General features: G+C 38.7%; 1 protein-coding gene across 4 annotated transcripts in view; it reads right to left on the reverse strand.

Annotated features, from left to right (window-relative positions):
- The window catches only part of RELN (reelin), a 557,702-nt gene that overhangs the window by 62,545 nt on the left and 478,797 nt on the right, over positions 1-16,360 (reverse strand). For all 4 annotated transcript variants that reach the window (XM_061413895.1, XM_061413894.1, XM_061413897.1 and 1 more), the window contains 4 exons: positions 8,947-9,167; positions 6,468-6,615; positions 3,988-4,246; positions 2,877-3,126 (listed from right to left, as the gene is read on the reverse strand). In XM_061413895.1, coding sequence (XP_061269879.1) covers positions 2,877-3,126; positions 3,988-4,246; positions 6,468-6,615; positions 8,947-9,167 — 878 coding nt within the window. The remainder of the gene's footprint in view (positions 1-2,876; positions 3,127-3,987; positions 4,247-6,467; positions 6,616-8,946; positions 9,168-16,360) is intronic.

Consider the following 16,360-nt stretch of genomic DNA (forward strand, 5'->3'; position numbering starts at 1 on the left):
CCGACTTCTCTGCTAACTAGCCCAGCTATGGGCATCTTTCCAGCCTCCATCTCTGGCCTTCTATTCTACACATACCCTCCTTGGGCTTCAACTACTATTTCTGTGCCCAAATATCCCAATTTTGCATCTCAAAGTTGGTTTTATTCATTCAGCAAATTTGTTCAGCCTGGCATTGTGCTGGATGCTGGCATAGTGTGATGAACAGTACAAAGTTCCTGTTTTCTACATTGTAAGCCCTCCACATTAAAGGATATCTCTACCTCAAACTATTTGCACCAAACTAAATAAAAACTCATTTTCTCTCATAAATAACATCTCTTCTTTATTTATTTGAAATTGGAGGATAACTGCTTTACAATATTGTGTTAGTTTTTGCCACACATCAACATGAATCAGCAATAGGTATACACGTAAACATCTCTTCTTAACTACCAAATTCTCTCAGTGACAATGCTCCTGCATTAGTTTTCTGGGTTTAAAATTTAGAAATTATTTTAGAAAATTTACTTCTTTCTTCTTTACCCTTTATGTTCAATATGTCACCTGGCTTTGAGGTCTGCTGCTGCTTTCCTTTTGGTCTTCAGTGTATCATACTAGTTTTATCTCTTCTATTTGTGTTCATGGCAAGTAGTGCAAGTTTTCATCACCTCCTACAGAGATATCCACCAACACTTCTTTGCCAGGATTCTTCTTTACCCACCTTCATTGGTTCATGGGCTAATCTCCTTAAAATCCACCATACTACCCCCCTGCACTCATGCCCTCTTATTCATGACTTTGTCAAGCACAAATTCCTATGCTTGCCTTTTAATGCCCTTCTTAATTTGATGCCAACAAAGATTAGCCACTTTCCTCTTTTTTTATTCAGTTCAATCTTTCTCAAGAAGTTGCCCTACTCCACAGTAGAAAATACACATGACTGGGCTTACATGGGCAGAGTCTCAGTCCTGGTTCCGCTGCAGTCTGGCCGGCCATGTCATAACTTACTTCTTTGGTTTCTCATTGATTGTGTCTATGGACAGTGGGTGGGTATCTAGGACCCAAAAGTCCCTTTGTGTTTTCAAAATTAGCACTCTGTCCTCCTCCATTAGATGCAAATATTGTCTATTCAGGCTTGTCTGCTTATAGTATTCCCATGGACCAGGAGAACTCCCACATTATGCTATCAGACCAGCTTGGGGTATCTTCTTCCTCACTTACCCTTCAAATTCACTCCAACTATCAATGCTCACTTGATACTTAGCTTCTTTGTGAAATTTCCCAAACTTCTAGGATTGGCCATCCATTGGTTATCTCTCCCTTGGCTGAACTCTCATTACAGTTTTGCATTAGTACCACTCCATCAAGCACTTGATTTAGTCATTTATTGGACTTTAACTTTCTGAAGCATCCCCTCAACTGGACTGTGTGAAAACAGGCTATATACCTTATACTTTCTCAAGTTCCACCTCTACTGACTAGTTTATGCTGATTGATTGAGTCCAAGGTAGAAAGAGCACTTCTGAGCTTTTCCCTAAGATCTGTCCATTAAGTTCAGCCTAATGGAAATATGAAAAATCTGGATTTTGCAGGACCTTGGAAGTAACAAATTTCTCCAGATTTTAGGCCCCAAGAATCTAAAATAGAACAAGGTCCTTGTGAACATTCTAGTTTAGATCTCTTAGAAGAACAGTGATACAGGGTGGCGAAAGACTAGGAAGTCCCCAGAATCTTGATGGATCTGCAAATTCCAGTGAAGTGTCCGATTATGCAATGATGGCAGCATTTATTGCTCCTAAGATAGGTCCGTGTATGTGTGTGTGTGTGTGTGTGTGTAAGGTATGTGTGTAGGTGTACAACCTAGAAGATGAAAACTAGTTACAGTCAGGGTGATTTAGACTAAACTATGATCCACAATGGCAGAAAGTATTAGGCAAAATGGTAACAATAAAATTTCATGAATCCTGGGAGAATGGAAAGGAGACAATAACGGGACTAATCTAAAGCCCTATGAATTAAAACACATGTAAAACCTGTGTGTGTAAATCCTACTGCTGACTCTGACATTCCTTATGTGATGACTCTTTTATTCTGTAAATATGATACCTAAAAATTCTGGATTTAGGAAGGAGAGGTTGGGATGTATGGAGAGAAAATGTAGAAAGAGTTAGTCGCTCAATCGTGTACAACTCCTCGTGACTCCAAGGACTATGGTAGCCCTCCAGTCTCCTCTGTCCATGGAATTCTCCAGGCAAGAATACTGGAGTGGGTTGCCATTCCCTTCTCCAGGAGATCTTCCTGAGCCAGGGATCGAACCCAGGTCTCCTGCACTGCAGGTAGATTGTTTACTGTCTGAGCCACCAGGAGGAGAGAGTAATGAGGAAACTTACATTACCATATGTAAAATAGATCACCAATGGGAATTTGCTATATGACCAGGGAACTCAAACTGCTGCTCTGTAACAACCTAGAGAGGTGGGATGTGGAGGGAGGTGGCAGGGAGGTTCAAGAGGGAGGGATATATGTATACTAATTCATGTTGGTGACTGCTTCATGTTGATGTTTGGCAGAAACCAATACAATTCTGTAAAACATTTATCTTTCAATTAAAAAATAAATTAAATAAATCTGGAGTTACAAAATCATACAAATCTTTGGGTATCACATATATAAAAGAAGTCTTCAGGAACATATACTTAAAATAAGTTTACATTCTGAGGCTTTTTAAAACTCAAATTACCCACAACATTATTAAGAATGCAGTTGTGGTTGGACTGAAAGTGCACTTGTGTTTTACTTAGAGACTTCTTGGAGGTGTAGTTCAGTCCTTTGACTGTGGCAGTCATGGATGCTCATTTATACATGCTTGTTGCTCCACCTAGGAAGGTAACACTCACCATAACAAGAATCTGTGACCGAGCAGGAGGCAGCAAAATCTATCTGTAGGAAGGAATCCTCATTCACAGCAATGTCTGTGGTGACCACGTAACGGGTGCTGGCCTTTTCAATGAAGACAAGGGCATCACCTGTAGAGCCGCACACAGGCATCTTGGTGCCTCCAGGGTGAAGCAGCCACTTCCTACTATCCAGAGTTGTGAAATCATCCTCCAAGACTGTATTGCCAGAAATATTTCCTCCAATGAGGATCTGAAATATATTTTTTAAAGAAAAACTTTTCAATTTGGTTTTGAGACATGAGAAAGTTCAGTCCTTTTTTTGTTTGTTTTTATCTGTCAGATTGCTCAGAACTGGCATTATTCAGCAAGCATAATGTTAGGGGGCCTTTCAGAATGCTCCTGTTTATGTGGTCTGCTTGCCCATCTGGCAAGAAGCTACAGAAACACATTGAAAGACTGACAAAACCATTCACAGCCTTCATGGGCCAAACTGTGCCTTTGGAAACTACATGCACCCAAGCTGGGAATGCAAAATTTGGTTATATGTGATTTTTCCAAGTAAAATTTCTATTTAAGAACAGTTGTATCCTAAGGCATTTCAGTTCCAATTCTTTGCAGGGATTCTACTGTTTTTTTAACAAGTTCTTTGAGTTCTATTGGATATGCATTTTATTATGTATGAAGATCCTTTAGAACTGTTCATAAGGATGTTAGGGAGATTTACTTATTTTTTTTCTTCAAAGGTTAGGAAACAGGATATGGGAACTACTGTATGTGGCACAAATGCTAATTTGCACATTTTTCTTTTCAGAGAATTATAGCCTTGAATCACGGTTAATAAAGTCCCTCTAACCATATGGCAGAATCCTCTATGAGCAGGACCTGGGCCTTCTATTGTGTCATTCATTTTTATAGGCTCAGACATTTGAGGAACCAGAGAATGAAAGGAAGCTAAATGCCATATCTAATCTAGTAACATGCCCTTGGGTAAGTCACCCAACTTGTGGGTCCTGGACCTCCTCTACTGAGCAAGGGGTTGGCCTAACTGCTTTCTAAAGCCACATTCAGTGCAAATGACAAAATTATAATAGTTAATCTTGAAGGGACCGACCTGGTCGATAACCCAGGGACTGTAGAAGTGCCCATTTTCAGATGGTTGCCACCAGCGGAGGCGAGTAGAAGCAGAACGGGCTTTCAGAGGTATCTCCAGGGCGATGTACCTGCCCACATTGCTGGAGTTGCTGAAAAGGAACTCTTGAAGGAGACTCCATGAGAGGCCACCATTGAGAGAATATTGTAGAAGCACAGGTTGGCTCCTGGGATCTGGAACACCTTTACCACATCCTAGTCGCATGAAGAACTGCACAAATCTGATACAAGTAAAATTTACTGTAGACAAGTGCACAGGGTAATAGGGGGAACTCACAGCTTTAATGAATACGATGATTTAATGAACATTCAAAGTAATTGTTCCAAAGTTTGATTTCCCTTTTAAATGTGAAAGGGAGTTAGTAAAATGTGAAGTCTGAAAAAGGCTACTCTGTATCCATATTGATATTTGGTATCCCTCCACCCCACCACCCACCAACAAGGGAGTGTCTGAGGGATTTGAGCATTTATCCTGCCCTCTGGCTATTCTTTAAGAAGATGGGAGCAGTCCAAATTTGGGAGTGTGTATTGCTATCTATCTAAGATAAATCTGTATCCTTGTCTTTAGTATCTGAAACTGAAAGAATGCAATTAATATAGTTTATGTCATTTATCCACAAAATCATCCATTCCCATCTTTTACCAGTAGTTTTTCAGATCTCATATTATTGGTTTTGTGAGATACTTTTAAATTCACCAGTTGTAGAACCTCTTTTTGAAAGGCCAGACATTTTTTGGAAGAGGTGTGTTAAGCTTGAGCCTCTTGTCTGCGTTTTGTGCCAGGAGCAGGGGAGCATGAGTGTGGGGTGGTGTGGATGGTGGGCAGTGCCAGCCTCTGACTCTTGCTGCATCTGGGACGGCTGATACTGGTCATCGAAAGATGTGGCGGTCAGCCAGTGGCAGCCTTCCCAGCTGGCAGGGAGGTGGACAGAGTGGCAGCTGGGCTGCCAATGAAAACCAGCTCACATGTTATCTTTGGCAGGAGAGCTGTTGGTTCCTGGTCTGGCTGCTGTGCTAGCTGGTAATGCAAAATACGTTTCCTATGTAACCCAATACACATACCCAATTATGAATGCATGTCAAACATATGAAATATATTGGGGCATATAATAAAAGTTATCAGTTTCATATATAAAATCATGCATTCTTCATGGGTTCCTCCCCTCCCCCATATCCACTATCAGGACATTCATTTACCTTATAACCCCGAGAAAACTGGGATTTTACATGGAGCATTTTGAGGTCAATATATGCAAATCCTACACAGCATGCTACTGAGATGAGATAAATAATAGAGTTTTTAACATTGGATTAATGAAAAAAATACATGGTTACTGCCTTGTAAAGCTTTTACCTATAAAAACAATAATTGTTTACAGAGAAACACTTTTAGTATATTGTCTACTTGTATTGGGAAAATGTTTATATTAATTTAGTTATAGATAAACCATGTAAGAATTATTTAGAAAAGCCTAATAATTTCTAAATTAGAGAATTCAGTTGCCAGTGATAATTCTTAAAGAGCAGTAAATTAAACCATATGCATTAAAATAGAATGGGGATAAATAAAATCTTGCTTTCTATAACTGTAAAATTATTCTTATTGATAGAATTATATTTTATATGAAGCATGATCAAACTTATAATTCAATAAATGAAACAACTTAAGAGAAAGAGGAGGATATGTTAAAATATATTTTAAGATACTCTGAAATATTTCAAAAGATAGAACATGATTTCTTTATTCACTTGCAAATATAGGTCAGGGTTCCATTTTATACATTGTAAACTGTATTTTTTATTTTCCTGGCTAAGTTTTTGGCTCATCAAATGATCAAGGGATACACATCTTGACAGGACATAATCCTCGGAGCCAGTTTAAAACGTTTGCTTCTGAGTGACTGTGCTTAATTTAGAAAATGAGTGACTCGAATGTATGAGCAAATCATTGGAAAGAAATGCTTATAAACAACAAGCCTACGCTTTAGATGTTCTTAAATTGTTAATAGATATAAAATTAATGGTGAATAATCTGTGAGCACACTGAATTTCAATCACGCTTTCTCCTGAGCATGGTAAATAATTTCTATATAGACCAGGTGCTAATGAAAAGTAGTCTGTAGACGGTGGATAAAGAAGATTATGTTCTTAAAGTTAAAACAAGGTAAACATTGTCATTTCCTGGTCACCACCTAGTAGACCAGGTATTAGCCTCTTTCTGTTTAGCTCCGTTTCATTTCTGATCTAGTTATTGCATGATCTCTCTCAGTTTTAGAATGAAAATTGTGTAAACTGTGTCTTAATGGAGTCTTTGACAAGCCAGAAGCATAGTATTTCCAATGGGAGGCCTTGTCCTTGAGATCTCTGCTTCTTTTTGACTTGATTACATTCTGCTACTTTACATTACAAGGTAGTTCTTCAACAGCATTTAAAAATGATTACCTAGCATGTGATAAATCCAGATCTCGTGTCATCAACATGCGTAAGCCATCTTCGTTGAAAAAGAGGTTGTTTCCACTGGAAAGGATTCCACACTTCCGAGATGGCTTTCCACCACTCATTAATAAGAATCTATCAGATTCTAGCTGACCTGAAAAGAATGGAAAATGTGGTTTACCTATGACCCCAAATATAGCCACATATTTTTAAAAAGAATATGCCAAATGCTTTGTGTAGTTTTAAAATATGAAGTCACAAATATTTAAGTCATAGATTTGGGGGTAAGAGGTCTTTTCAACATTTTAGCTTGTTTGAATTGTTTAACACTGGTTGTATAATTTAAGGGTCCACATGACAAAGGAAGGGGGCCTTTCCCTAGTATCTATGGTCCAGCCAAACTGTTCCTTCCATTCTGCTCCTCTGCAAAAGCAGACACTGGCTGCTCAGAGTGCGTCAGTTCAGAATTAAAGAAGGGTAATGAGACCTTTCCACTGACTTCTTTACTGTGTCCTTGCTACTGAGAGGACAGTATCAGGCCAGTGTTATACAGTATTTTAAAAGCTACAGTTTTAATGTGAGAAATTTCAGTGTAATTTAATATTTCCTATTAAATAATGTCTTTTGAAACCAACTCACCAATCTCTTCAGTTATTGACCTTTTTCGATTGTGGTAAAAGGCATAATACATTAATTTTACCATTTAACCATTTTAAAATGAATGATTCAATGGCATTTAGTACATTCATAATGTTGTGCAACCATCACTGCTAGCTAGCTCCAGAATTTTCATTACCCATAAAGGAAATCTTGTATCCAGTAAGCAATTGATCTCCATTTTCCCCTCACCCACCCTGGCAACCATTAATCTTCTTTCTGTTTCTACGGATTTGCCTGTTTTGAGTGCTTCATAAAAATATGACATGTGTTTGACGTCTTCTACTTAGCATAATGCTTTCAAGATTCATCTATACTGCAGCATGTATCAGTATTTCATTCCTTTTTATAACTATTATTCCACTGTATTGATATATCTAAACCTAATTTTAAAGTATACCTTGAAGCCATAGATACATTGCAAAACATTCACAGGCAACTTGGGGAAAAAAAAATTAATCCCCTTTTTCTAACCTAGATATGGACTTCCCTGATGGCTCAGTGGTAAAGAATTTGTCTGCAATGTAGAAGACGTGGGTTTGATCCCTGGGGTGGGCAGAACCCCTGGGGAAGGAAACGGCAATCCACTCCAGTGTTCTTGCTTGGGAAATCCCATGGACAGAGGAGCCTGGCGGGCTCCAGTCTATAGGGTTGCAAAGAGTTGGACATAGTGACTAAATCACCACCACCATTCTAACACAGATAGCTATCACATTTAAGACTTTCTCTTATGAGAACGTTTTTCCAATTTTATCAGAGCGCATATCTGATGCATATACAATTGTGAATAATTTCAATTATAGTACACGTTTTTCTATGTTGTCATCTAAGATTAACTCTCTATATAGACATTTTCCAAAATTATCATTGATTAGAAAATAGCCTTATTTTTTCTTAATTACAGTCTTGTTCACTCTTACTGATTTTGTTTCAAAAATGGAATCCTATGAAGTTCAGAACTAAACAAAGGCATGGGTGGTTCCAAATGTAGTGAAAAATAATGAAATATTAGGGTGAAACTTAGTAGCTCAGCTGGTAAGGTATCTGCCTGCAAGACAGGAGACCCTGTTTGATTCCCAGGTCAGGAAGATCTATTGGAGAAGAGATAGGATACCCACTCCAGTACTCTGGCTTGGAGAATTCCATGGAGTGTATAGTCCATAGGGTTGCAAGGAGTTGGACACGACTGAGTGACTTTCACTAATGATTACTTTTATATTACAAATTGTGTGTGTGTGTGTGTATGTGAATTGCTCAGTCGTGTCCAACTCTTTGTGACTCCATGAACTGTAGCCCTCAAGGCTCTTCTGCCTATGGGATTCTCCAGGCAAGAATACTGGAGTGGGTTGCCATTTCCTTCTCCAGGGAATCTTCTGGACTCAGGGATCAAAACAGAGTATCCTGCATTACAGGCAGATTCTTTACTGTCTGAGCTACCAGGAAAGCCTGAAAGGCAGAGTGTACCACATGAGAAGACAATATAGTCAAGGATGAAATCCTGAGGAGCACATTTAAAAGCAAGGCTTTAATAAGTTAAAAACAAACAAACAAAAAAAGCAAGGCTTCCCTGGTGGCTCAGATGGTAAAGAATCTGCCTGTAAGCAGGAGACCCGGGTTCAATCCCTGAGTTGGAAGATCCCCTGGAGAAGGGAACGGCTACCCACTCCAGTATTCTTGCCTGGAGAATCCCATGGACAGAGAAGCCTGGTGGGATACAGTCTATAAGGTCACAAAGAATCAGACATGACTGAAGCGACAGCAGACACAAACTGTGCTTAATGTGTAAATTCTTTCACAAAATTATATAGGTTTCATAAGAAAAGATTACCTTCAAAATCATCCTTGAGAAAATCAGGATTTTTGGTGCTTATTTTACAGGTTGGACCTGAATAACCAGGATCACATATACACTTGGTTCCATTGATACAACTCCCGTGTCCGTTACACATCTCTTCACATTGTGGACCAATATAGACATTATCAATGGCCCATGTCACTGGCTGTGAGCCAGCAGAATAAAACCCTTGGTACCATCTGAAACGCACAGATCTGGAAAAGAGATACAAGTCCTTCAAAAGCTAACCAACAGGATAATATCTTCAAAGTAAGCACATCTGATCAGTGAGCAGTGGGCAGTTACCACCTCTGCACCACATTCAAGTAGAAAACAAGGTTCAATATTTCAAGACCACAAATGACATTCCTCAATCTCTAGGATGTTGCCAATAAAGTTCCTGCTTTCTACAAGCCTTTCCCAATAGTGTCACTGTCAAAACTCCACCTGAATTTCTATCTTTTTCAACACTGACTTTCTTGGTGAGGCATTTTCCATTAAACATTATCTATGGGGCTTCCCAGCTCAAATGGTAAAGAATCTTCCTGGAATGCCAGAGACCTGGGTTCAATCCCTGGGTCAGGAAAATTCCCTGAAGAAGAGCATGGCAACCCACTCCAGTATTCTTGCCTGGAGGATCCCGTGGACAGAGGAGCCTGGTGAGCTATAGTCCATGGGGTCACAAAGAGTTGGACACATCTGAGCAACTAACACACACACACAAGCTCTGTTTGGGCTTCCCTGGTGGCTCAGATAGTAAAGAATCGGCCTGCAATGCAGGAGACCTGGGTTTGATCCTGGGTCAGGAAGATCCCCTGGAGAAGGGAGTGGCAACCCACTCCAGAATTCTTGTCTGGAGAATTCCATGGGCAGAGGACCCTGGAAGGCTATTGTCCATGGGCTGGCAAAGAGTCAGACACAACTGAAGTGACTTAACATGCATGCTTTGTTAACTAGTCCATTTTAAATGAACTTAAAATTCTCATAATATAAAAGTAATAATTAACTACTTAAAGTGTACAATTTGGTGGTGTTTAGTACATCCACATTGTTAGCTTGCCATCACCTCCATCAAGTTCCAAGACTTCATGCTAAAGGAAATCCTGCACTTATTAGCAGTCATTTTTGATTCTCCCCTACATACAGCCCCTGAAAACCACTAAGCTATTTCCTGTCTCAGTGGATTTACCTATTCTAGATATTACATATAAATGGAATCATATACCATGTGACCTTTACTGTCTGGCTTTAATCCCCTATCATAAGTTCTCAGGGTTTATCTATGCTGTAGCAAGTATCAGAATTATAGTCGTTTTATAACTGAATAATATTACATTGTATGGCTAAATCAACTTATTTATTCATTGATCAACTGATAAACATTTGTTTGTTTCCACTTTTTGGCTACTGTGAATAGTGCTTTTATGAATATTTGTGTACAAATATTTGCTTGAATACCTGTTTTCAATTTTTTGGATAGGATGGTAGTAAATTTGCTAGGTAACACGGTAACTAACTAGCTCTTTAATTTCTCTATCTTCCACAATTTTGATGGAGGTTCCATTATTATAGCTATCACAGCTGTGAGTATTTAAAAGCACACCTATTTCCCTTTTTGGCTAGGAGCTCCTAGAGACCAATACCCATACTTGTTTCTTTTCTGCAATCTTTTTTGTGCCTAGTGCAGTGTTTCACACATAGCAGATGCTCAGTTAGTGTTTCCTGAATGTCACTTTTTGTGGAAAGCCTTAGGAGCCACACTAGGGTGTTCTGGATTTTGTCCTATTGGCAACAGAGACCCTCAAAAGATTATTTTAAAGAGACAAATGACAAAGTCAAGTTTATTTTTAGTTAAATGTCTCTTATTTTTAAATTTATCTTTAAATGAAAAGTAATTTTGCTTTTTACTTGTAAGATGATTATCCTATCATATTGCTGAAGATAAGTTAACTCTTTAGAAATAATCTATATATTTAGGTAGCAGGCCAGAAATATTAATAATTGAGTATATTTTATTATGTATAAAACTCAGTTCAAAGAAGATAGTCTTTTTTCAGAGGAGCTAGATATAGAGATGGTCACACAAGTCACTCCCATCTCTTTCAGAATTTTCCACAGTTTATTGTGATCCACACAGTCAAAGGATCTGGCATAGTCAATAAAGCAGAAATAGATGTTTTTCTGGAACTCTCTTGCTTTCTTGATGATCCAGCGGATGTTGGCAATTTGATCTCTGGTTCCTCAGCCTTTTCTAAAACCAGCTTGAACATCTGGAAGTTCACAGTTAACATATTGATGAAGTCTGGCTTGGAGAATTTTGAGCATTACTTTACTAGCATGTGAGATGACTGCAATTGTACAGTAGTTTGAGCAGTCTTTGGCATTGCCTTTCTTTGGGACTGGAATGAAAACTGACCTTTTCCAGTCCTGTGGACACTACTGAGTCTTCCAAATTTGCTGGCATAATGAGTGCAGCACTTTCACAACATCATCTTTTAGGATTTGAAATAGCTCAACTGGAATTCCATCACTTCCACTAGCTTTGTTCATAGTGATGCTTTCTAAGGCCCATTTGACTTCACATTCTAGGATGTCTGGCTCTTTGTGAGTGATCACACCATCGTGGTTAGCTGGGTTGTGAAGCTCTTTTTTGTACAGTTCTTCTGTGTATTCTTGTCACCTCTTCTTAATATCTTCTGCTTCTGTTAGGTCCATACCATTCCTGTCCTTTATTGTACCCATCATTGCATGAAATGTTCCCTTGGTATCTCTAATTTTCTTGATGAGATCTCCAGTCTTTCCCATTCTATTGTTTTCCCCTATTTTTTTTGCATTGATCACTGAGGAAGGCTTTTTTAATCTCTCCTTGCTATTCTTTGGAACTCTGCATTCAAATGGGTATATCTTTCCTTTTCTCCTTTGCTTTTTTCTTCTCTTCTTTTCACAGCTATTTGTAAGGCCTCCTCAGACAGCCATTTTGCTTTTTTGCATTTCTTTTTCTTGAATATCAGACCACCTGACCTGCCTCTTGAGAAATCTGTATGCAGATCAGGAAGCAACAGTTAGAACTGGACATGGAACAACAGACTGGTTCCAAATAAGAAAAGGCGTACATCAAGGCTGTATATTGTCACCCTGCTTATTTAACTTTTATGCAGAGTACATCATGAGAAATGCTGGGCTGGATGAAGCAGAAGCTGGAATCAAGATTGCCAGGAGAAATACCAATAACCTCAGATATGCAGATGACACCCTTATGGCAGAAAGTGAAGAACTAAAGAGCCTGTTGATGAAAGTGAAAGAGGAGAGTGAAAAAGTTGGCTTAAAGCTCAACAGTCAGAAAACTAAGCTCATGGCCTCTGGTCCCATCACTTCATGGCAAATAGATGGGGAAACAGCAGAAACAGTGGCTGACTTTATTTTTCTGGGCTCCAAAATCACTGCAGATGGTGATTGCTGCCATGAAATTAAAAGATGCTTATTCCTTGCATATGACCAACCTAGACAGCATATTAAAAAGCAGAGACATTACTTTGCCAACAAAGCTCCATCTAGTCAAGGCTATGGTTTTTCCAGTAGTTATGTATGGATGTGAGAGTTGGACTATAAAGAAAGCTGAGCACAGAAGAATTGATGCTTTTGAATTGTGGTACTGGAGAAGACTGTTGAGAGTACCTTGGACTGCAAGGAGATCCAACCAATCCATTCTAAAAGAAATCAATCCTGGGTGTTCATTGGAAGACTGACACTGATGCTGAAACTCCAGTACTTTGGGCACCTGATGCGAAGAACTGACTCATCTGAAAAGACCCTGATGCTGGGAAAGACTGAGGGCAGGAGAAGAAGGGGATGACAGAGGATGAGATGGTTGGATGGCAACACCGACTCAATGGACATGAGTTTGGGTAAACTCCGGAAGTTGGTGATGGACAGGGAGGCCTGGTGTGCTGCAGTTCATGGGATCGCAAAGAGTCGGACATGACTGAGCGACTGAATTGAACTGACACAAGTCAGAAGCGTTAGTCGCTCTGTCGTTCCCAACTCTTTGCGACCCTATGGACTGCAGCCCACCAGGCTCCCCTGTCCATGGGATTTTCCAGGCAAGTATACTGGAGTGGGTTGCCATTTCCTTCTCCAGGGGATCTTTCCAACCCAGTGCACTCATATTAGTACCCTATGAATTGGCCCAATTTTCAATTATATAGAAACCAAATTCTGAATAATTTTTTATTTGAGAAACAGAAATTAGAAGTCAGTATCAGAAACATTTATTAGACTTCTAAAGTTTAGTAGGTAGTAAAGCAGACAGAGTCAAGTTCCCACATATAATTTTAACCCTAATTTCATTGTTCATATCAAGACTACAACTATATTAAGGTGCCCCCAAAATGCCAGTTCATAATTAAATTTTATTATCTAATACCTGTCAGAGTTTAGTCTTGGCAAGAAGCACTTCCTACCTTTTGAACTTTTCAGACTGCTGAGCTGAGGGAAATGGCTGGAGTTTTCCTTTGAATAAAAGCCTACATGGATTTTTTTGAACTTTTTATTTATTCAAATGTTCTGAATACAAATGAACCACCTTGGTTGGATATTTATTATTGTTCACCTGTCTTGACACAGAAACTGCAAGCACTATGATAAATGGACTGAAGGGTCTGGTTTCACTGTGGTTCCCCATCTGCTGAAATCTTATTTTGAAAATTTCTCACTGCCACCCTCCCTAGTGAACGTCATTGTCTGTTCTCCCAGGCTAGTGGTATTCAAAGGATCTGTTTTTTAAATGTAAACTTTAAATTTCAAGCACACAGCAGTGCTTTCATTAAATAGGGGTTTTGGTTGACTCATTATGAAACTGTATAAAGCAAAAGGAATTAGGAAGTTTCAAAGACAAAAAGACTCCAAATGAAAAAGACACAAGGGTGATGTGAATAATATGTGATAGAAGCTCAATACTTAACACTTCAAATGTGAATTGACATTTGAAATGGCAAAAATGCCATTTCTACACCTGAAACACTTAGTATAGTTTTTTTGGTACCTAGTATCCTGTGAGTGCACATAAAAGGGCGATTTAAACACGGGTAATATATTTTTCTTAGCATCTAGCACTTGTGCCACTATTATGTACCATGTTGAATACAAACCAAGGAATGGTTCACTGAGTTGGAGAAAATTTAACTTTTGCCTTCCAGCAACTCATGCCTGTGTGGGTTTTAAGAAGAGTGCTAACTGTTTTCCTGAACAAGGACTAGAGAACACTTCTAAGGCAAATTCTTCTCTTTGCAGGAACCGTTGAAGTCAGTTTGAAAGGTAAGTTCATACCATTGTAAAAGCTGGCATGCCTCCTTAACACGTTTACTTTCTTTTCGTAGAAATGAAAATCACACGGAATACAAAGAACAAGATGGTTAAGTTCTGTACCTTTTATAATTAGAGGAGGCATATTTTAAACTGAATCCCAATATCAGTAGGTAAAAATATAGATGTCTGCATTTCTCTTGCTCAAATTATATCACCACGCCTCATGTATAAGCACAGTCTGGTGGGCTAAATCAACTGATAGTGATGCAGGCTCTGGGACCCTGGAATACTGTCCTGGGGTGGGGAGCTTCATTCAGTACCTCTGTTTGGCAGTGATCTTATTTCATACGCCTTTAAAATGGATTATTTTCATGTAGGAACTTTCGGAAGCATGTCTCAGTTGTTAAGACAATCTAAACTCATGGCTTTCACCCTATCTTTATGGTTGTTTTCTATTTAACCTAATTCTTACCTGAGCCATTGGAAGAAATTAATAGTCCACTTAAACGAAACCTGGAGCTTTTCACAATACCATAATGACCATGGTATAGGTCATAGGTGTAAAAGTGATTGGCTATCCAACCATTTTTCCCTGTCTACACCGCCCATAAGGGCTTTCCAGGTGGCTCAGTGGTAAATAATCCACCTATAATGTAGGAGACACGGGTTTGATTCCTGGGTTGGGAAGATCCCATGGAGAAGGAAATGGCAACCCATTCCAATATTTTTGCCTGGAAAATCCCATGTACAGAGGAGCTGGAGGGCTACAGTCCATTGGGTCGCAAAAGAGTCAGACATGACTTAGTGACTAAAGGACAGTAGTACTTCCTATAAACATGGACTTTGGGCATCTATCCCTCTGTTGCAGCTCTTGGTCTTTTGGCCATAGCTGACTGGCTCAGATTTTATTTTCTAGAAATGTAGAATTAAGAATTCTAGAAAATGGGAGCTGGAGTTTGATGAGTGATGTTACTATTAACATGACAAAAAGGATCACAAACTCCTTTTGCTGATGTCCTCACACTTTCTCAGTGGAGTCCATGATTTCCTAGCATGTTTCTAGTAAGTTCTTCCACTGCTTTTGGTAAGCCTCTTTATATTTCTTGTAACATATAATCCTAAATAACACAATTGACTTTGTGTAAAAAGTTTTTTCCCGAGCTATTTCCCCCTGCTAATTCTTATATAGACAGGTTCACACCCCACCTCCATACACCCTAATAGCAGCTTTCTGGTTGTGCTGACTGAGTCATCAGCTCTATCTATTCTTATGGTCTTCAGAGATTTTCCTTGCTTCCCCGACTATCACTTCTAAAGAATCTTGAGGATGTTTTATTTAGTAATGCTTATTTTTTTAAAATTAGATTTTCTAATAATTAGAACAGTATCCTGGTATAACAGTAAGAATTAATAAATTATATACTCAATAGTATAAAATATTAGAGTCCTTAGCAATCAAATTACAAAAATTTTGCTGATGGTATCATGAGGAGTGAATGGATTTATGTTCAAAGACAATGAAGACTTTTGAAGAGCACTTTCACCCTTTTGGAAAAGTACTAAGTATTAGTACTTTTGCTTGAAGACTTGAGACTTCTAATTATGCTGAGTTTCACATGGGGAATGTAAATCTATCCCCATCTTGAAAGTATAATATTAGTAGTTTTTTTTTTTTTTAATACCCCAAAAGAGTAAGTTCTTTATTCTGAGGGAAAAGACAAATTCTGAAGTAGGCCACTTTGTTGACTTTCTCTCTTTGTTCACCTATATTATTAGTTTTATTTTTTGAACTATACTTTTCATTTCATATTTATTGGGATTGAAGTTCTTTACTTCCAAATAACTTTTCAATGGAAGAGTCACATATATGTAACAAGAATACTGAGAGAGGTTGAAAAAATAGAAATACCTGGGGGAAGAGTGCTTATGTGTGTGTATATATATATATATTTTATGAAACACCTGGTATATTCTGTGGCTTCCACCCTCCATATGTGCCCTCTCCTTGCACAAAAGATATAAGTAGATATTTGAAAGTAAAACTTCTAACTGCATTTAAGTTGTGAGGTGGGGGACAGATTATAACACTAGGGAAAAACTGTAT

The sequence above is a fragment of the Bos javanicus genome, chromosome 4 (assembly GCF_032452875.1).
Source record: "Bos javanicus breed banteng chromosome 4, ARS-OSU_banteng_1.0, whole genome shotgun sequence".
NCBI classification, from domain to species: domain Eukaryota; kingdom Metazoa; phylum Chordata; class Mammalia; order Artiodactyla; family Bovidae; genus Bos; species Bos javanicus.